The 21,379-nt window shown below is 41.5% G+C and overlaps 1 protein-coding gene across 4 annotated transcripts; it reads right to left on the bottom strand.

The window, feature by feature from the left end:
• Window positions 1-255: 255 nt before the first annotated feature.
• Window positions 256-21,350, bottom strand: AASDH (aminoadipate-semialdehyde dehydrogenase). 4 transcript variants are annotated; one of them, XM_072124006.1, is made up of 16 exons: window positions 21,246-21,350; window positions 20,786-20,952; window positions 19,316-19,555; window positions 18,884-19,004; window positions 15,718-16,004; window positions 14,995-15,187; window positions 11,942-12,183; window positions 10,505-10,611; window positions 9,627-9,799; window positions 8,686-8,878; window positions 7,372-7,490; window positions 6,546-7,290; window positions 4,769-4,932; window positions 2,623-2,748; window positions 2,213-2,344; window positions 256-1,155 (listed from the first exon to the last, which is right to left on the bottom strand). In XM_072124006.1, the coding sequence occupies exons 3-16, from the start codon at window positions 19,540-19,542 to the stop codon at window positions 769-771; spliced, it is 3,216 nt and encodes a 1,071-aa protein (XP_071980107.1). In that variant the 5' UTR covers window positions 19,543-19,555; window positions 20,786-20,952; window positions 21,246-21,350; the 3' UTR covers window positions 256-768. The 4 variants fall into 4 exon arrangements, with proteins under 4 accessions (XP_071980107.1, XP_071980113.1, XP_071980121.1 ...); XM_072124012.1 differs by lacking the exon at window positions 20,786-20,952 and adding an exon at window positions 19,707-19,746 and having other exon boundaries at window positions 21,246-21,275; XM_072124020.1 differs by lacking the exon at window positions 21,246-21,350 and adding an exon at window positions 21,118-21,241.
• Window positions 21,351-21,379: the final 29 nt, after the last annotated feature.

Raw genomic sequence — 21,379 nt, 5'->3', positions numbered from 1 at the left:
ACCAAGAATTATCAATAAAACTTCATTACAGACACCTTACAGCTGATCATTGCAGACTGGGACTATAGTACAGCATCCAGAGAGCTTCACAAAAGGTCACAGTGGGCAGAGAGGTCCGTCTGTAACTATGGGTTGTCTGTAAGTCGGGTGTCCTTAAGTAGGGGATCGCCTGTACAGTAAAACTGGTGACCATATACATTGGGTATATGCATATAACGGTCTCATAGTGACTGTTCATTGACTGTTCATTGATACCTCTGTATAATATTCTATAAAAAAATATAGTGTATTATATTTAAAAAAAAACTTTTTAAAATATTAATAATCGTAAAAAACAAACAAACTAAAAAGAAATCTACAAATCACAAATCAAAATCTATCATGATAAACCAGGGACACTTAATCATAGACCCAGGCACCGTGACTGTAGTAATATTCTTATATATTCGTTATCCATAGCCTCCTTCCCTCTAAAATCAACATTTTAAATTATGCTAATGATACAAGCCTCCCCCCTCCCCCACTTTGCTCACTCAGCACTTTCCCCTCCATCTTCTTTGTGTAATATCAACACACAGAGGGAGGATTGCTAAGGGAGCAGGCGGGAGGGCTGAGACACTGTAACAGCCTGTGAAGATACAGAATGGGGGGGGGGGGGGGAGGGGGACTCTGGTAGTGGCATCAAGTTTTAGAAAAAATGAATGTTTATTTTACTTCTTCCACATGTGGAATTTTACAGCAATTCACATGTGATATGTTCTTTATACATCACTTTTCATTCCATATCAAATCCAAGCAATATACTAAATTGTTCCTGCAACCAACAACCAGCCGTGTGCCATATAGCCCAGGGGAAGAAAAGACCTCTCCTCCTAGTGCACAACGACTGACGAGGAGTCCGGAGAGGGCGTCCAGTATCCACACGTTGCCATCTGTCGAGGCGGCAGCCAGCAGCTCCGCGTTCCCAGTGTGTGGGTTGGGAAATGTAAATGGAGTGGCGTACACTTGAGAGCTGGTCTTGTATTTCCACAATAATTCAGCTTCAGCAGTACAGCAATAGATGAAGCCGTCATGTGAGCCAAACGTGATGTGCTTGGAGAGAGGGGACATACACGGTGAGGAGAATATAGGCCCGTCACTAGGAAACTGCCACAGCTGAGGAAAAGAAACAGAAACCAATCTTGGAATTTGGATTTTTGACACAAAACACCTTGGAAGATAGAGAAGGGTGTACAGATTAGTTGTACAAGGCTATCTATAGTATCTATACCTGATAGCTCCTCCCAGTGCAGTATCTCCGAGCCATCACTTCCTGGGTAAACTCTCACTTTACGAGGCCATAGACCTGTGATCATAAATGTCTCGGTGGGACACATATCTGAAGTCTAGCTTTGTGTGCCCGATTTATTTCATTTTTGTTTAGTTTTTGTGCTGGCCAGATGTATCTTAGTAGTTGCCTGTAAAATTCCACAATCCATTTATGCAAATGACTTCATGCGAGGCCGATTATTGTCTTTACTGATTTGAGCTGATTCCTGCATATTCATGTTCTTCCAGTTCAGCCCCATCTCCAGTTTCCCGATACACGGAGACACTGGTTGTGTGACTAGCTGAAGAGAGCCATGCTGACTTAGATAAATCAACATAAATTATCTTCAGCGAGTCACACAGCCAGCATATTTCTCATTCCGGAGGGAAGAATGAGGTAGCAGAGAATAATACAAACATACATAAACAGTGAGTCAACTGTATGAATGGATTGTGGAACTTTACAGGCATGGGGAGGAACAATATAGGGATAGTTGTACTGCTGTATAATAGCAGTTTTCAAATATATATTTAGCGTGGGTTAGTTTACCTGACAGGTTCTCTTTAAGATCTTTGGTGAATTTGCAACTTTTTTTCTCCAAAAGTCGCAAAAAGAAGCAAACGGGTCTATGCTATTCTGTATGCATATTAAGGAGCAAGTGTGTATTTACGCAACTTCCAGGCCTGGAATTGTGTGCTTATTTAGAGAAAACTGCAGAAAAGTCGGCCATGGCAAACTTTGAAGGAAGATTGTCTTAGGAGAAAAAGATAAAGAAGAAAAAGCCAAGCCAAGAATTGGAGACATGTCACTTTCATCACTGACATCATATTTCCATCAAGGTTTTTATTTCCTTACTTGGTTTTCCAGATTTTTTGCTATATTATTGATTCTCACATTACTCACCTTTTCACCCATATGAGTGAAGCAGTAGAGATTTGCATCCACACAGCCTATGAAGACATGATGCTGGTTGCACGTTGGTGATGAAAACATGGGCTTGCCCATGTCAATCATCCATAAATTTTTTCCCGTAACCTAGAACACAATATAATCACATCATTAAGGAATACTACCATAGGGAATCTACTTCCTGAGAAATTTCGCATGGAAGATTATTCACTAATAATTGCCAATTAAACTTTAAGGCTACTGGGGACGTGGAGGAGCCTTTGAGGGGGAAGGGAGGTGTGGCGTAGCCTTTGCCCCCGGAGCGATTGTCTGAATAGGTTATTTGTATCTCTGGAGGAAGGCGAGGGGGACCTGTGCTCGATGCTCCCATTAGATGTGATTAAGACATTTGATAGGGTACTTACTGGGTCCAATGCCAGCAGTCGGCCTCCCAGTGTGGCTACATATAAATGATGTGGACTTGTACTAACACAAGGAGAAGAAAACACGGCTCCCCCCTGACAATGAGCTTTCCAGACACATTGTTTTACCTGCAATAAGAAAAAAAACATCACCACATCAATGGATTGTTCCATTTTTTGTGTTAGTATCCAGCTATTGCAACTATGACACCAGGTCAGTATTGCTGAGGAAGGTTGGGACATTACACATCACCCATTAAAATGAATTACTGACCACAAAATACAAGGACATGTAGAGTTTTCCCAAGTGATAGACTTGACTGTGTAAGGCTATATTCACACTGCCGTTGCCCGCCCGTACCGTACCGTAGCGGGCAACGGCAGTGTACGGGGAGAGGAGGAGGAGGTGAGCGCAGCTCACCCCCGCCCCTCTCCATAGCAACCTATGGCGCACGGCGCCGTATTACGGGAAAAGATAGGACAGGTCCTATCTTTTTCCCGGGTACGGAACGGTACGGTGCCGCACGTGTGCTGCACCGTACCGCTCCCGTAGGGTGCCGTGCGCCCATATAAGTGTATGGGGGACGTATATCGGCCGTATATACGTCCCCCATACGTTAGTGTGAATGTAGCCTAATACTACCCTTTTATCTCCTCTTCATCCTCTCCTAATAGATAAAGCAGAATATTCTTACACAGATATTTGTTCTTTGTACTTTGTGATCCCCTATTAAATAAATTAATACAACTAATTTCTAATTTAAGGAAGTGTCTTGTCACGTTTTGAGACAGCAAAACAGCATTTAAGGTCACATGAAGCAAGTGAGGCTCAGCTCTGCTACACTGCTGTATGGATGTGCATTGTGGACGTGGAGGGGGCGTATAGGCCATGGGTGTATTCACGACCTGTATCTGCATAATTTTGAAAAATCTGAGAACTTTTATTCACTGTTTTTTTCACAAAACTACACCAGGTCGGACCGAAGCCTCTTGATGTATCCGGCAGGACATAGGGGGGCATAGGCGCTATCATATGCCGGCACAGTAATAGTTTAGGCTCTTCTCCTCCTTAAAAAGAACCTGTCACCAGGATTGTCAATTTTAGCTGTAACATTAGCCTATACTATCGTCATTTTCAAAATGCCTCTGAATTCTGAATACTTCGCACTGGCTCCCTGTCAGCAGTGTGTGTTGAGTCCCGGGGGAAGGGGGCAGCTGCCGCCTGTGTCTAAATCTCCTCATGCAGCTCCCTCGGGGGGTGGATGATGTGGATGAAAGAAAAAAATAACATTCTTTGCGACAGATTTCCAGCCACTGCTCCTCCCCCAAGGACCACACACAGTAGTACCTTTTAGACGTTAAATTTTCACCAATGGCTCTATCCATTAGTGTCACCATTGTTAGAAGAAAAAAAAAAAAAGACTTATTGATGTCCTCTGTTAGTAAAGATCCAATCATGGAGGCGGGAAGCTCCACTATACAGTCAAGTTACCCCGCCTCCTAACGGGCACTGCTTACTCATCTGAAGAGAATTTCTGAGGGAGGGGGAATGAGGTTGAAGCCACTATCACTTTCAACCGCCTCATGAAATCTCTTTAGTGAGTCAAACACACAGCCAGTGTCCTTGCATCATACTGAAATTTGAAGCAAAGACTCCCGAACTGCAGCAAAAAAACATGCATCTCTATGATGCAAGGACATCCACCCACTACAATGTGCTGGGTGCATTGGAGCCGACCAGAGCACGGGTCCGTTTCCAAAGACTGACCACATTGGTGTTCAGATGGCCTAACTCAAATTTTTAGAGGTACAGGCAGTCCCCGGGTTACGTACAAGATAGGTTCTGTAGGTTTGTTCTTAAGTTGAATCTGTATGCAAGTCGGTACCGTATACTTTATAATTGTAACCCCAACCAAATTTTTTTCCGTCTCTGTGACAATTGGATTTTAAAAATGTTGGATTATCATAAGAACCAGGATTAACAATAAATCTTAACTACAGACACATTTAATGACAGTTATAGCTGTTTATTGTAGCCCAAGGCTAAAGTACAGTAAGCTACCAACATCCAGAGGTCTGTTTGTAACTAGGGGTCGTCTGTAAGTCGGGTGTTCTTAAGTAGGGGACCGCCTGTTTTAATAATACCTACATTGATGTCCAAAGCATATAAATACTGATCATGTGAGCCAATAAATGCCAGGCCGGACACTGGATCTACAGCAGGAGAACTCTTCACAGCGCTGCCTGTGGTGAAGACCCAGTGCGTTTCCCCACTCCTTCTCCTCAGCACATAGACAGCGCCATCATAGCAGCCTGCAATATACAACACATACTTACTGGGACATGTCACACTAGTCTGTCCCTCCACTTCCATTACTATAGTGATCACTAGTGACCTACAAGTATATAGATTTATACTACATATACTACATATATTGGTGCAATCTCACCAAATTATCTACAAAAAAAAAATCTCCTCAGAATTCATGTGAAAATGAGGTGACAGGAATCATTTTTGGCCAAATAAAATGGGAAGCATCACTTAAGGTGCCCCCATATTTGGTTCCAGCTATGTCTCCTCTCATCTATGCTATTCTTCACAGGATTTTTCAGATTTTTTTTTTAATTTTTGAAATGGTAATAGAACACAGAGGAAATGTTAGAAAGGACATTTCATATCCTACCAGAGGAGACGTGACAGTGCCCCTTTAAAGGGAAGCATATGGCGATGTATAAAGTGTTATTTCTTATATACAAGTTGTATAGATATGAAAGATTACAGGCATATTGTAGAGCGGAGCAGCATGTATATAGTGAAAGATTGTCATTTGTGCAGGAAGGATGTTATAGAGCAGCACATGCTAAATTGATACAGTACAATTACAATTAACTCAACAAGTTATACTGCATCTTTCCTATAGTACTATATAGCATCCTGCTCATCTCATACCTCCTGCAAATAAGAAACTATATACAATCTGCTAGGCTCCATCTGTTCTATAACATGCTGCCTACATACAGGACATTGTATAATCTGCTCAGCTCCTCCTGCTCTATAACAATCTGCCTATATACAGGACAACATGTATAATCTGCTCAGCTCATCCTGCTCTATAACATGCTGCCTGCATGTTAGGCCACTGTATACACTCTGCTCAGCTACCCCTGCTCTATAATAAACTGCCTACATACAGTAAACCAGGTGTATAATCTGCTCAGCTCCTCCTGCTCTACAACATGCTGTCTACCTACAGAAAACCGGGTGTATAATCTGCTCAGCTCCTCCTGTCTAGAACATGCTGTCTACCTACAGAAAACCGGGTGTATAATCTGCTCAGCTCCTCCTGCTCTAGAACATGCTGTCTACCTACAGAAAACCGGGTGTATAATCTGCTCAGCTCCTCCTGCTCTACAACATGCTGTCTACCTACAGAAAACTGGGTGTATAATCTGCTCAGCTCCTCCTGCTCTACAACATGCGGTCTACATACAGAAAACCGGGTGTATAATCTGCTCAGCTCCTCCTGCTCTAGAACATGCTGTCTACATACAGAATACCAGGTGTATAATCTGCTCAGCTCCTCCTGCTCTACAACATGCGGTCTACCTACAGAAAACCGGGTGTATAATCTGCTCAGCTCCTCCTGCTCTAGAACATGCTGTCTACCTACAGAAAATCAGGTGTATAATCTGCTCAGCTCCTCCTGCTCTAGAACATGCTGTCTACCTACAGAAAATCAGGTGTATAATCTGCTCAGCTCCTCCTGCTCCGTAACATGCTGCCTGCAGATTAGACTGTCTTTTCATGGTGACATGCCTCGTGATAAATAGTATTAATAAAATACATGACTGTCACCGAGTTGACAGTAAATTATGTACATTTCAGATACAGTATAATGGTAATGGCAATATTAACCAGTCCTTACCTACAAGAATGAATTTGCCACATTTAGATACTGCAGCAGAAGATTCAATACGATCTCCAAGGATTCTCTCCCATAAAACTGCTCCAGTGTCCAGATCAAGAGCTTGCAGTCTGTGTGAATGGGAGCCAATATACACAGTGCCGGTGGAGTCTTTCTCAGATGATATTACAAGGAGGGGAGAAGCATCTACACATTTGCCGGTGTCTGATGTCCATCTTTCCTGCAGGGTTATTACCTGCTCAGGTGATGGAGTCAACTTTGTCCTTTGTCGCTTGGGACCTGAAATATTGCATCCAATAAACTGTAGCAGATCTTGACTTAGGCCGTGTATTACCTCACACTTCTGGTCACGACCTCCTCGACACACATTTAGGAACAGTCTATTGCCTCGGCTCAAAGATACAAAAGAAGGAGCATCCATTTGTAACGTCGGAGCTTCAGCTTTACGTTTTACCAGGTAGTTCTCAGTCACATCAACAATGTGTTGTATATGGCTTTCAGTGGCATTTACACTTGTCTGATCCTGCAAGTTCTCCATGACGGGTGATGTCCCTCTAAGAATACATCTGTGAATGTCCAAGAAAGTATCACTCAGGATGACCTCTAAAAGTCCGGGCACTGATCTCCCGGCCACCTTCTCTACTTCTTCATGGAACCGGATCGCCTTTAGAGAGTCACCGCCACTGAGTAGGAACACAGAATCCTCAGAAATATCAGAACATTCTTCAGGAAGTCCCAGCACAGACTATAGGGGAAAGTAAAGTCTTATGTCATACTGCATACGTATGGAAATGAGAAGACCCTGTGATATACATAGAAGTCATACCTTCCATAGGTCCTGCAAGTTACACCACAAATCATCGGGCAGGACCGGTAACTTAAGGTCCATCTTCTGTTGTAAGTGTTCACAATAAATTACGTTCAATCTAGAATGGTCTATTTTGCCTTGAAAAACAAAAAAAAAAATTTAAAATATCGATTATTATCTATACATATTGAGGGTTCATAGATGGATCACTTCCATCAAAGATCATCCCTTCTGTGGATGTCCCAGACCATTAAAAAATAAATATTAATAATAATAATAATAATAATAATAGTACAAGCCATTTAAAATTAAGCTTTACTAGTTAAAGATTTTCAAAGCGTCTTGGATGTTTTGCAAGAAATTGCAAATGTTCTTACAGAATCTGCTCTATGCGCTTGTGCAATTGCGGCATGTAGAGTTATAATAAGGAACTTCTTATTAGGACAGTAAACTGATGGGTGTCCTTTAACAAAATGACTTGATGTTTGTACATCTTGAGTTTGAACCTTCTACTAGTTTCTACACAGAATCCCAAAAATGTCTTTGTAACCCTATCTAAATTTGACAGAAAGGGGTTGGTTGGGTAAGAAGCCATGGATGTGGGTCAAGAAGGATTTTATTCTCCTTATGGAGATTGCCTTTACATGCCAACTTTATCAGGATTTAATATAGGTCATGATCCACTGAGGATTCAGGGTAAGGAATATACAAAAAAGTATTCCAGAAAAGAGAAACTTAGCTTCTATTGCTACCTTGAATAAGGCATCAATGTCTGACTTTCAGGAATTCTTGAGATATGACACGGTTTGATAACTATCCCAAGTCATGGGCATTCATCTATAGGGAAATGCCTTATTTATGGTAGCACTGCAGGCATGGTTTTCATTTTCCCGCCTTGGAAAGTGTATTCCTTACCCGGAACTCTCTGAAGAGCATGAGTGACTTTTAAGACTCTCCACATGAATTCCTTTCTGATACTATCCTGAAATAGACACAGTGAAAAAAATGGGGGCTAACATCCTAGTATAGTGGAGGGTCAACCCCAGAGAGAGAAAAAGTGTTCTATTCACACCAATACACAACAAAAATGTATTAGTATTACAAGGAATATCCAAAACAATAAATGACAAAACGTCCAATGAAGTAACGGGTTTTGGGTAACACCTTTCGTCAGACTAAATAAGGACAAATAGTGTACAGGTCACTGAGTTGTAGGGCCCACCGACACTATCCTCAGACGTAAAATTTGGGGCCCACATACTAAAAGTGATGTCATCTCCTAACAACAAATATGTAATGTAATAATAAGCCATAACCAGTGCTACCACTTACCATGCGTTGTAAGGGGCATGCGGTCTACCACAACCAAGTCGTCGGGCAATGTGTAACTCAGGAGATGTGCCTGCAAATATCTCCATAAGGATTTCTTTTCTAAGGGTTTTTTTAGAACCACAAATAGGACCAATTGTTTGGCCTGATACCAAACCACAGCACAGGAATCCACAGGTTCTAGTTTGTCTACTACCTAAAAGACAAGTAAAAGGAAATCATCATCACAGTATAATATATTAGGTAGCATACAGAAGCAGGTCCTCTACAGTGTTCAAGCAGTGGCCTCACAAGGCCTTGTACAAATGGCTGTAGCCTGTAGCATAAGATTGCAGCTAGCTTGTGTTTCCATTGATTTCTATTAAACACAGTAATTTTACACACCGTTGGTCCTTCCCTACCCCAAGCATGGATGTCAAAGGAAATCTTAGAATTGAGGTCCAAGCTTCTTCTTGCCACTGTACAATGGTGCCCTATACATGTATACCCGACATATACAAAGGCTGCCCTTAATGCTACAGTAGACATATTGGGGGAGATCTATAAACGTATATACAGTACTTTCTAGGGCTACTGTACCTCAGAACATCAACTTTATGGAAATTATTTAATTTTATGCACTTTTCCACTGTATCTGGGGTTGCTCTCTACCCCCAGCTGCAGGGGAAAGTTGCATAGTTATAGTGACATTGGTCTCGCTTTGGGCTGTGCCGGGTAAGCAAGGCTACTTTTTTCTTCCCAAGGGTCCAGTGTAGCTCCCTGCAGCAGTAGACCCAACACTTAGCTGTCAGAGCAATCAGGAAGCTACCTACAACTTGCACTGTAAATATGGTATAGAGTGGGCTTTAGGGATGAAGGTGGAACCAGTTAAACATGATCACCTATCACTACTGAGCCCTTCCCATTCTACATATGAGGTGATGGTATCTTCCCGGTTCCCATACCTGTTGTATATATTCAGTATTTAATCTTTTGCCATGGCGTTTAATCTGATTATCTTTACGCCCTATGAAAAATATGTTCCCGTCTTGAATCTTCACCCAGTCCCCAGTTCTTCTCATTGTTCCATAAGGAAGGGTCATTTCATCGTCTAAGAAGCATACTCTTTGTCTGCCTCCTGAAAATGGAGAGCAACATATTGAATTAGTACTGCACTGCAGATGAAGAAAACATCTATGACTGTGTTCACACGGTCAGGACCCACGGTAGCCAGGACTAGATCATTCTATTGTATTTACTCTACATTCATTGTTTTGGTATAAACATACTGATCTAACATTCTGAGCAGAATTATACACATCATGTTAAACCAGGGACACTTACTCATAGATCCAGGCACCGTGACTGTGGTAATCTTATTATATTTGTTATCCATGGCCTCCTTCCTTCTAAAATTTACTTTTGTAATTATGTTAATGAGTCAGCAGGGCTTTGGGGGTTGTTACCAGGGCCTCGCAGTGCTGCAGCTCCACAGGCTCTTACCCTCACCCTCTGCACTTTCCCCATCTCTCTGCCTCATGTAGTCTCACATAGTGAGAGGAGGGGGGAAGTGCTCTGGCATAGTGAAATAGCCTGTGAAGTTACATCACGGAGGGGGTCTGCTAACGCCCCCCCAGGGCCCATTCAAAAGCATAATTTTAAAATTAGATTTTTAGAAGGAGGGAGGCCATGGATAACAATTAAGAAGATTATCACGGTGTTTTATCATGTTGGATTTTGATGGTAGATTTCTTTTAATAGGGGCACCAAACATTGAAAGGTTAAAAAGTTATAGGAATTTAGTAAGAAGCCTAGAAATCCAATTCAAAAACCAATACACTACCCAGATAAACCTGTCCTTCTCCTTCTTCAACCAGGACACCATCATCATTTCGCACTTCGATCATCGTTTCGTCCAGTGGATCGCCAAGTGGCACAGAGTCATTGGCCCTTTACCAAAATGAATGAAAGAGTAAAGCAATCACAGAAACTAACTCATACTAAAATTATGGTCTTCGTGTTTTGACTAGGACAAAGGTCAAAAATCAAATACGTAGGTATATGTACAAGTAGTTTCTTCTCGGTTTCTTACTTATAAATGGGTAAAAGGATTTTGTGTCACATTCGAGATTGTTATGGATAGGGTGATAAATGTCCCTAATGGGTAAAGCAGACTGGGACTTCAGGGATCAGCTAGTAAGCTGCCCAGAAAGTCTTACAGAACTAGCTCATCCCATAAGTTCTCAGCTACACATTTCAGCTGTCCGGATTTACAAAATAGTAATGAGATACACGAGACTTGTAAACAAAAATGGCGTCAAAATCAATAAAGTGAAAAAAAAAAAAATACTCCAACCTCCAAGGGGTTTTTAAGGTAAAATGATAATCTATTCTAAGAGTAGGTCAACAATAGCTGTTCTGCAGAGGTCCTACACTTGACACCCAAATGTTCAAAAAAAGTACTGTAAGCACAGCACCATAAGAAGAACAGTGGCTGTGCTTGGTGCTGCAGCTTAAATGCAATACCAGGCACAATTCACTTGAATGAAGCCAGACCAGGTCATAATTGAACATAATGAATGCACTAACATGAAACATCAAAGACTCTATATTTGGTTATATTTTTACTTTTATATAATATACTGTTTCAGGAGGGTAATAGAGTTGGTCCATATGTATAGTTTGGTATGTATCCATCACACTGCAGTGCGGTTACTGCCTGTGAAGGTTACCCATCCACATTACTTGTTGTCAGGTCCTGCGTGTCCCATTGATGTTATGATGTATACTGTCACTATTGACTAATTGTTTTAATTTTTGAAATGTATGCATACACTCTTCACCTAAATAAACTCTATTGAATATAAGTGAACATAACATCAAAGGAATGGATATCCACAGAATGCCATTCATATGGCCCATAACTATACACAGTCATCTGAAGACTCAAAAAAGGATTTCCTTAGAGGACTCCAAGGAGATACTAAGTGATTGCTCCTCTACCACATACAGTAACGGTGAGCTCCTCCTGTACCAGTACCATCACCATGTTTGGGCCCGGTAGGCAGGACTCTCATCTCGCTAAAGAGACCAGCAAGAAATTACGTTCTGCTTCTTACTCAGGAATGTGGCTACTAATCACATAACCCCATAACAAAGCTTAGATTTTCTCTCTCGATAGTATGCTGTTTTTACAAAACGTAGCAAAAAATAAATACATTAAAAAAAATAAAATAAAAATCATTGGATAGCTGCATATTTATAAAGAATTTTGCCTTACCCCACAGAAGAGTCAAGCATGGCCTCTGGCACTTCAAAATAAGTCGCCCAGCTTGAAACTTCAGTGATGCCATAAAGATTAAACATACGCGTCTTATTGCCAGGCTCTCTCCAACTTTTTAAGACACTTAAAGGTGGGAATTGTTCTCCTCCAAGAGCCAAAATCCTAAGTGAAGTTTCCCTGGACAGCACAGATGACCTAATCGAATGAGAACCAAATCTTCTCAAAAAAGTGGGGGTCACCTAAATGCACAAAACAATGAAAACAATAAAAGGACTTTTACAAAGCAAAGACAAATCCACAAAAATCTTCCAACCAAGATACAAGGCCGTCTTATGCAAATAATTTATCTATATGTATAGTCCTATAGACCTATATTTTTTTATACAGTGTTGATCCAGAGAAAGGCAAAAACCAACATAGAATGGACGCCAATTATCCTAGGGGAAAAATGTAATCCCTAGATCATCAGATCTCTCCAGAAGTTAAATTCCCATACCCATTTGCATGAAGCCCAAAAGACCTGTTGCACCAAGATTGACAGTTATCCCCACTTGACAGAGATAAGGGTCCGACTGCTGAGCCCCATACACATGCTCAGACTGTCGCTTCAAGTAAATAGTTTTCATGATTGATGGGGGGGGGGGGATGTTGTCCATTCTTGTGATTGCCAAGGGTTCCCAAGATTCAGAATCCCCACCAATCAGATTGTTATCTCCTATCCACAGGATAATAATCAGTCTTAGTACAACCCCTTTAACAGTAATCTTGCACTAGGACATATGCTATCACCAGGCAATTGTTTCTCTATTGAGGAGTACCCCTTTAAATGAAATCTACCTCCAGAAACAATCACAATTCCATGGAGGTGTGTGTCCTCTCTGGCAGGATCCTCTCTTCTTTAAATTCCTTATGTCCCCCGTTGTTACAAGATGAAGCGTTTCAAATTATGCAAATGAGGACGACTCTAGGCTCCATCTGTTAAAGGAAATCTACCATTCGATTTGATGCATTATGAAGCAAACATACGTTGAGACTGCTGGAGCTACACATGTGAAGGATCATATCTTGGTTAATCCCTGAGCAGAGTGGTTTTGCTGAAAAAACAAACATTCAGGACCTTGGGAAAGCTGGGTGAGGCTGGCTGCCTAGATCAACACATTAGACACCGAGCTTGTCATTACAAATGGAGATTAGTCATGACTTATCAACCTGAGCTGGATCACTCATACACAGCAGCTGGGGGATGGTGCAGCAGTTGATTATTCTGCATTCAAGCACAACCCAGGGATGACATCACGTTCTAGGAGAAGCGCTGAACCAAGCGCTGAAGGTGCCATAGAAGTGACAGAGCTGCATCATCGTAATGTTATATCTGTTATATCAGCAAAACCACTCAGCTCAGGGATTAACCAAGATATGATCCTGCATCAGTAGGTATGCTTGCTTCATAATGCATCAAATCAAAAGGTAGGTTTCCTTTAACCCCTTAACGCTCTGCGCCGTAGCTCTACGGCGCAGAGGTATAAGGGATGTATGAAGAGGGCTCACGGGCTGAGTCCTCTTCATACAAAGGTGGGGGGTTTTGCATATTGCACAAAACCCCCACCGCTAATAACCGCGGTCGGTGCTTGCACTGATCGTGGCTATTAACCCCTTCAACGCCGCCGACGCGGGCGCCGCCATCTTTTTTCCGACCGCCACGCCCCCGAACGTCATCGGGGGGCGGCGATCGGTTACCATGGTAGCCTCGGGTCTTCTTTTGACACAAGGCTACATGGCTTATGCAGGTTCGTTACAATGAGCCAGTGGCTCATTGTAATGTATGACCTGCAAAAATGCCATATATTGCAATACTGTAGTATTGCAGTATATGGTAGGAGCGATCTAAAAAATAGTGAAAAAAAAAAGTTTAAAAAATAAAAAAAAATTAATAAAATATTAAAAAGTTCAAATCACCCCCCTTTCCCTAGAACGGATATAAAACATAATAAACAGTAAAAATCACAAACATATTAGGTATCGCCGCGTCCCAAAATGCCCGATCTATCAAAATATAAAAACGGTTACGGCCGACGGAGACCTCCGAGGCGGGAAATGGCGCCCAAATGTCCGAAATGCGACTTTTACACCTTTTTACATAACATAAAAAATGAAATAAAAAATGATCAAAATGTCGCACAGACCTCAAAATGGTAGCAATGAAAACATCGCCTCATTTCGCAAAAAATGACACCTCACACATCTCAGTGCGCCAAAGTATTAAAAAGTTATTAGCGTCAGAAGATGGCAAAAATTTTTTTTTCTTTTTTGTATACATTCGTTTAATTTTTGAAAATGTATTAAAACACAATAAAACCTATATAAATTTGGTATCACCGCGATCGCACCGAACCAAAGAATTAAGTAGGCATGTTATTTGGAGCGAAGAGTGAAAGTCGTAAAAACTGAGCCCACAAGAACGTGACGCACGTTTCCACATTTGGAATTTTTTCAAAAATTTTTTTTTCAGCTTCGCAGTACACGGCATGTTAAAATAAATAACATCACGGGAAAGTAAAATTTGTTACGCACAAAATAAGCCCTCACACAGGTCTGTACACGTAAAAATGAAAAAGTTATGGATTTTTGAAGTTGGAGAGCGAGAAATCGGCCGAAAAACCCTGCGTCCTTAAGGGGTTAAATATGCATACCTCCGTGCAGACTGGAGACGGGAGGCGGGCAGTAAGCCTGCATAATTAATGACACAGCCCCCAAGGCTCATTTGCATAGTTTTAAAAGCTTTTTTTGCGATTTTTTAAGGATCCTAAAGAAGAACAGATTTTGCCAGATGGGGGAAGCTCCTGCATGTAAGTGTGCTTGGTTTACCATCCTTGATCCTGGTAGTAGCTTTTCTTTAAGATGCAATTAAAAACATGAGGCTTGAGAGCAAGCTTCAAGAATAAAAATGAATCTGGGTATCATGAATGAGTGGAGATAGTGGCAGGATGTTCTTTGTAAATGGATAAACTTAGGACAAAACACTAAAATCTGAAATCTTCCCCATCCCCTACCTGCAGTACAGTGACCTTGTGCTGGTGAAAGAGTAGATGGCACAGCCTCCGAGGCATCATTTTCAGGGGGTCTGGCACAACTAGAAGACAAGCTCCGGCAGATAAGGAAACAAATATCTCAATAACTGAGGGGTCAAAAGTCAGAGGCGATGCCAGTAACACTATATCATCTGGTGAGACACCGAAGATGGACCTGGAAAGTACACGAATATTACAAGTGACGTCTCAAACTACATAAAATGAAAATGCATTAAAAAATTAACAAAGAGGCAGCGTTATACAAGCATACAATACATCGCCTGTGTTTCATATTACTCGACTAATATTCTGACAAGGGGAGCCAGTCTTGTTGCTAAGAAACCCGCCTCCAGATATTTGGCTTCAGATGTACTAAATATTATTAGAGAACATCACGACCGGGAGATTAAATGTTCTCTTCCAATAAGCCTGTCACACAAGACTGACAATTACTCCATGTGATGATCGCACCTGTCACAATGCTTAAAGGTTACACTGAGGAGAAGGCACCAAAAAGAGAACATCTACCCACCATCAGCTACCAAAATCTCCAATAACAGATCCCTGCTGTATCCCACAGTGTCAAATGTATAGTAAAAGGGTCAGCTAAATTTTTATCTTGTATAGATTTTGGTGGAGAATTGAATATTTTGATATATATTGAATATTTTGTCTGCTTAAAGTTTTCCCTTAAAGCTGGCATACCTGAGATGCAGAATATTGGGTACGATGCAGCAATGAGGAACGCTGACTACTTTGGGGATGCCCGTTGTCCCGGAGGTGTGGAGAACATAACCTAAGCATTGTTTATCTTGAATGTTGATGTAGTCTTCATTCTCAGTACAGTCTCCACCACTAGGAATGTGGGCCGCCTCATGTGTGGCCTCGGCTTCATCACTTGTATCACTTCTAACAACCTCAAAAAGTGTGACATGAAGATGTTGCACCGAGGAGGAATCCTTTTCGATCCAGTCAGGATGTAGCTTGAACATCTAGGATAGAAAAGAGCGTAAGAAATGCCTGAACTGCATACACCTGGACATTAAATGGTTAATCTGGATATGATTTGGCTCCCTGTACTACATACTCATACTGTATATTTCTTAGGTAATATACAGGTGGTACAGTTGTGCCATAGTTTTTACTGCTCAGCCGAGAACCATGCGGGTAAGCTTTTTTTTTTTTTTTAATCGATGGCAATCTCTATATGTGCTGCCAGATCCACTAGGGCGGCAGGGGGCGTATATAGAAATCATGGGGTACATAGCACAAGGTTTGACTTTATAGACCTACTCATAGCTTTTGGCAGGTCCTTATTTGGAAAGTCTCATGCTCTGCCTTCACTGGTGGTACGACACTGGTAGCCGGAGGTCTTATGCACATTTTACAGATGCCAACCTGACGATGGGATCCATGCAGATAACTACCCAAAGACCAGTTATAGACCTGGTCATTGACATTTAGCATTTCTTTTAATCTGGAGGTATTTAGGGCTTTCTGCATTTACTATGATCAGCACAGGCTGCAAGGAGTAATAGCGTTTTGTGACTTCTGCCAAACTCTCCTTCTCTGCTGGCAGCACAGAGCCACCCGGGCTTCAGGCTCAAAAGCTGAGTCATGTAGGACACACTGTAGAAGTATGAAAAGACAAAAAACAACAAGACCGGACGGTAATTATCAAGGTAAAGGGTAAAATCCAGGTAGGTAAAGAAGCTGCTCACCTGATTACCCCTTGTTATGGTGCAGAATAGGCCCTTGAACAAACGCCCCAGTGTTAGAGTGATAGCGTTACCGGAAACTTCTGGTAACGCTATCTAACACTGCGGGTGGGGGGGGCGAGATTACAATGTAATCATCGGATGTATTCATGAGGGGGCGCTCCGAGGCGCTGCCTCTTCCCTGGACCGCCCCGCTTGATCCACATGCTGACAATTACACTGTACCCCGCCACAGTGTTTGATAGCGTTACCAGAGGTTTCCGGTAACGCTATCACTCTAACACTGCGGCATTTGTTCAATTTGTTATATATCTATAATCACACAGTGTATATAATATATATATGTTTATGATTTTTTCTGGTGTTGACACTCCAATATGTTATTAGCGCCCCTTGTGAGTTCCATCTTTTTACTTTTATTTAGGACACACTGGAAGCTGCTGATACACTTACAAAATTAAAAAGATTTAGTATTTGCTTGTGAGGCCTGTGCGTACCATATGAAGAGGAGAGCAAATAAAAAATTAAAAGGCTTTAGGCCCTTTTTTTAAAAAATTCTGAGCTTTAGTGGTGGAGGGTTACACTTTGTGAATGACCAACCTTTTAAAAGTATATTTAATAAACCGTATATGTTATTGCCTAATCCTTGCCTCCCTTCTTTAAAAACAAACCAGAAATATGTGTGATAGGGGAGGTGAACAAACCTTGGTCTAATTAATTCAGTGAATACGTAGTTATGGTGTCAGATATTTTCCTACAATACATGCTTATATAATATACTAAAATACCCTTTTTTTAAAAAAAAAATATTGCTAAAACATTTGCACTGAATAACTTTTGATAAAAACATTATATTCCTTTGCCAAACAATTTGACTTTTAAAAAAGCCACCATGTTTACAGTCAGTTGGACTTAGATTACTAATATTAAAGGGGTATTCTCACAAAGACAAGTTTTTTTTTTTTTTAAATATACTCAGGATAACAAAATAACGCATTCTCTAATTCACTGTTATTAACAAAAATACAGCATTTCACAGATATAACTCCAACCTGTCTCTATCAGTCCTGCTGTACACAAGTTCAGTTGCCCCTGATTTCCGACCCTGGATCTTCTGACTTGAGGATCAGTAAACATCTTGGTTTTATGTCTGACGCTGTGGAGCTGTGCTGCTCACTGTCTCTAGCCCCTACCCCTGCATTACAGGAGGAGCTTACATTGACACATACACTGACCTCCTGCCAGCAAACAGCAGCAGCAGCGAGAGGAGACATAAGTTCCTTTTTCCAGGGAGGGAGGCACATCTGATCTAACAGTGTGTCTGGAGCTGTACAGAGAATGTTATATACATCTCATGGATCTCATCATCTCACTCTGATCTGTCTCATCTCTCTTGCTATGTGTATATAAACCCTGTACCCTAATAATCTAACCCAGTGTCAGCACACTGCATCTCATAGCACTACAGGGATCATAATGTGTCTGCTTAGAGAGTCCACCCACACTGACCATCACTAAGTGATAGGAGCTAAAACAGCAATAAAACTGCATAAAATTATAAAGCAAGGAGTTGAAAATGATCTTTATTGTGTAAACATCACTAGGGGATTGAAATTTGCGAATTTTCTCAAAAGGGTGCAAACCCCTTTAAGAATACAAGTCTTACAGCAAACACTTAAAGGAACACAAACCCAACTGTGACTCAAATCACCTATTATGTCACCAGTGCCTCTATAGAACCAAAAAAAAAAAAAAAAGTTTCTAAACACCTAATGTGATGCATCTGTCTCATCTTAGATGTTCTCGGCTCCTGTGCAGCGATTCAATGAAGCCGTTGTAGTACATCATTGCACATGTGCTAGACCTACAACACAGAAGCAGGGCTGTAATGCTCCGGCTTCACTGAATGACTGCGCAGGCACAGAGAGAGGATCATGCTAAGAATATAAGTTTTTATTCTGGTATGGAGAGAAATAAAGGGCGATTTGGGACACTAAGGCACAGACCTGAAAGGACCTGTGGCTGGTTTAATGTCCCATATCTCCCTGACCGGTTCGCTTTAAGTTGGTAAGGAAATAGATAAAGGTTTGTATTGCATCTGATGAACAGTTTATGGTAAGAATTCTCAGAACAGTTCCTTATTTAGCTCTCACCTCAGCTTTGTCTTTCTCCACAAGCACATGCTGCACCTTGCACCGCTGAATTAATGAAGATGTGTAGGATGATGGGGCCGTAGGATCTAATGGAGTGTAAGCTGCGGGAACTTGGAGAATTCTATGCAGAAGATGACATTAAAGCATTTATTATGCCATGTTCACTATATAGAGGAAAATTACATTGAAACTAAATGACCCATACATGCGGGTCCCACCTCCGGGACAGAGGGTCCCCAAACACCTGTCTGGCAGTGGAGAGTGCACAGCTCCCTCTATTAACTTGTATGGGAGTTCTGAGAACAGACACTGAGGGACAAAAGTCCTATACAAGTGAATAGAGAGCGATGCTGCGACTCTCCTCTCACTATGGCAACAAAACAGAGGTCAGACAATCCCTGTACCAAATCAATAGCATATGTAAATGGTTACCCCAAGATCCAGGATGGCAAATTGATTCCGGGTTGGCAGTAAAGACCAACAGTTTTATTTTCCAGATTATGACACTTTAGAAAAAGTGTCAGCTCTTCAGCCCTCTGCAGCACATCCTGGTACGTGTAGTACAATGGGGTCTTGTTGTATGGTTGAAAACAAACTGCATTCCTGTCTTTATATAAAGCAGCAGCCTGCAAGACCATCTCCTGCAGCGTACACGCCATATGAGGATCAGACCTAGGAAAGCAAAACAATATTTGGTGAAATCTATCCTATTCCAAAGAGACGGCTTCTTAGAACGGTGTAACATTATATATAAATATACATGTACAAGTATCAAGACTAAGTAAAAAGAACAGATTTACTAATTCTGTTAAAGATTACTCACAGAGGGACACACTTTCATTATTTGCATGTACCACTTGCCACTAAAAAAAAAAAAAAAATTCAAAACCTCATCTAGGAAACAACAAGGTGATCGGTGATGGTCTGATTGCTGAGAACCTCACTGATAACAAGTACAGGATCCCCAGAAATCCAGAAAATATGGGTCCTGTTCTCATTACTGGGTTGAGAATCGGGTTGAGCATGCATCCTACCATGCAATTCAATGATATGGACTTGGCAAGCACAGCGCTATGCTATCTCCGGCACTCACATTTACTAAAAGAACGCTGGCGATAGACAAGCGCTGTGCTCAGCAATTTCCAACACTGCTATACTATTGAATGGTTTAACCTGCTGCTCCATGCATGGGTGCGAACAGGCCCACCATTCTCTGGATTGCTGGATTAGTTGGGGGTCCAAGCATTTGGACAGTCGCCATTCAGCTTGTTGATGGGGATAACTGGCTAATTTGCTAAAACCCCTTTAATAACCGCTTACAAACATTTTATCTGTGCCGCAGGTTTCCATGTAGATTATCTGAAATCAACAGGATAATACTAACAGGTACTTGAGTGGACATATGTGTGAAAACTGATATGTACTGATATCTCCAATATGTTGGTTTCATTGGCTGTTTACAGCAGATTTCACTTTTATTTGATAGAAGAGGGAACTCCAATCAGAATTATATGAAACAGGAGTAGAATTCTATTTGCAGAAGTAAAATTCCTCCCTTGTACCGATACTGTTAGGCCGCGTTCACATGTTACGGTTTTTTGAAAACCACTTTCCTAAGGTTCCAATAATGATCACATGCTAGGGCAACGTTGTGTTTCCATTGCATTTGCTAAAACACAATGTTACCTCAGTATGTGATCACGGTTGGAGCCTTTGGAATGCGCCTAAAACACATTAAAAAAAACGCAACATGTTAACGCAGCCTTAGGGGTAGGATCAATATACAGATCTCTGTCATGTCTCATATCCACAGTTAAATATTGCTGTGGACATGAGACATGACAGAGATTCCGGCAAATGACATAACTGTGACATCCACTAGATGTTCTGCTACCTACCTACCCATAGGTCTTTGGTGTTTAACCCCTTAGATGGCTGTGGGATCCAATGGGTTGTTATCATGTATCAGCAGTCACATGACACACACAGAAGAGATGTCACTGATGTCATCATTGCTCTGTTTCTGATTGGGTGCAGTGGTCATGTGATCACCAAAACCTCTGGCTGAGCTGCAGGAGCAGGGAGAGGTAAGTAGTTTTATTCCCATTGTCACTCTTGCAGGCCAAATACAATAACAGCAGCACAAAGAAATTTGCTACAATGTGTCTAAGCACACAGACAATTACCTGTATACAATTCAGTAACTTACAATTGCAAACCTCTGTATAACTGACCTTACAGACCTGTTCACACTTTTACTACAGAAGGCAAAAAACGCACAGGCGATAGAGTTCCCAGATCTAGGCTGATGTCCGCCTTACTGCCATCGCAGTGCATTTCCTAGCAGTCCGCTACCACTTACTGTCATAGAGTCATGGTATCTCCAGTGTAAACAGCTACAGATCCATAGAAAACACATGCCACATTCTGCGCAAGCGTAGTTTCCACTTCCGCTCTCTGGAACGCACGGGTCACGGAAGTAATAAACAGCTGACT

The sequence above is a fragment of the Engystomops pustulosus genome, chromosome 1 (assembly GCF_040894005.1).
Source record: "Engystomops pustulosus chromosome 1, aEngPut4.maternal, whole genome shotgun sequence".
Lineage (NCBI taxonomy): Eukaryota > Metazoa > Chordata > Amphibia > Anura > Leptodactylidae > Engystomops > Engystomops pustulosus.
The sequence above is the reverse complement of the archived record's forward strand: the minus strand, read 5'-3'. Positions and strand labels throughout refer to the sequence as shown.

Excerpts from the sequence above, each read along its gene's own strand:
- AASDH (XM_072124006.1), bottom strand. The coding sequence starts at position 19,542 with ATGGCGTGTACGCTGCAGGAGATGGTCTTGCAGGCTGCTGCTTTATAT. Across the intron at positions 16,005-18,883 it reads TGGAGAAAGACAAAGCTGAG|ATGTTCAAGCTACATCCTGA; the intron begins GTGAGAGCTAAA and ends TTTCTATCCTAG. Across the intron at positions 4,933-6,545 it reads TGGCAAATTCATTCTTGTAG|GCTGCTATGATGGCGCTGTC; the intron begins GTAAGGACTGGT and ends TGTATATTGCAG.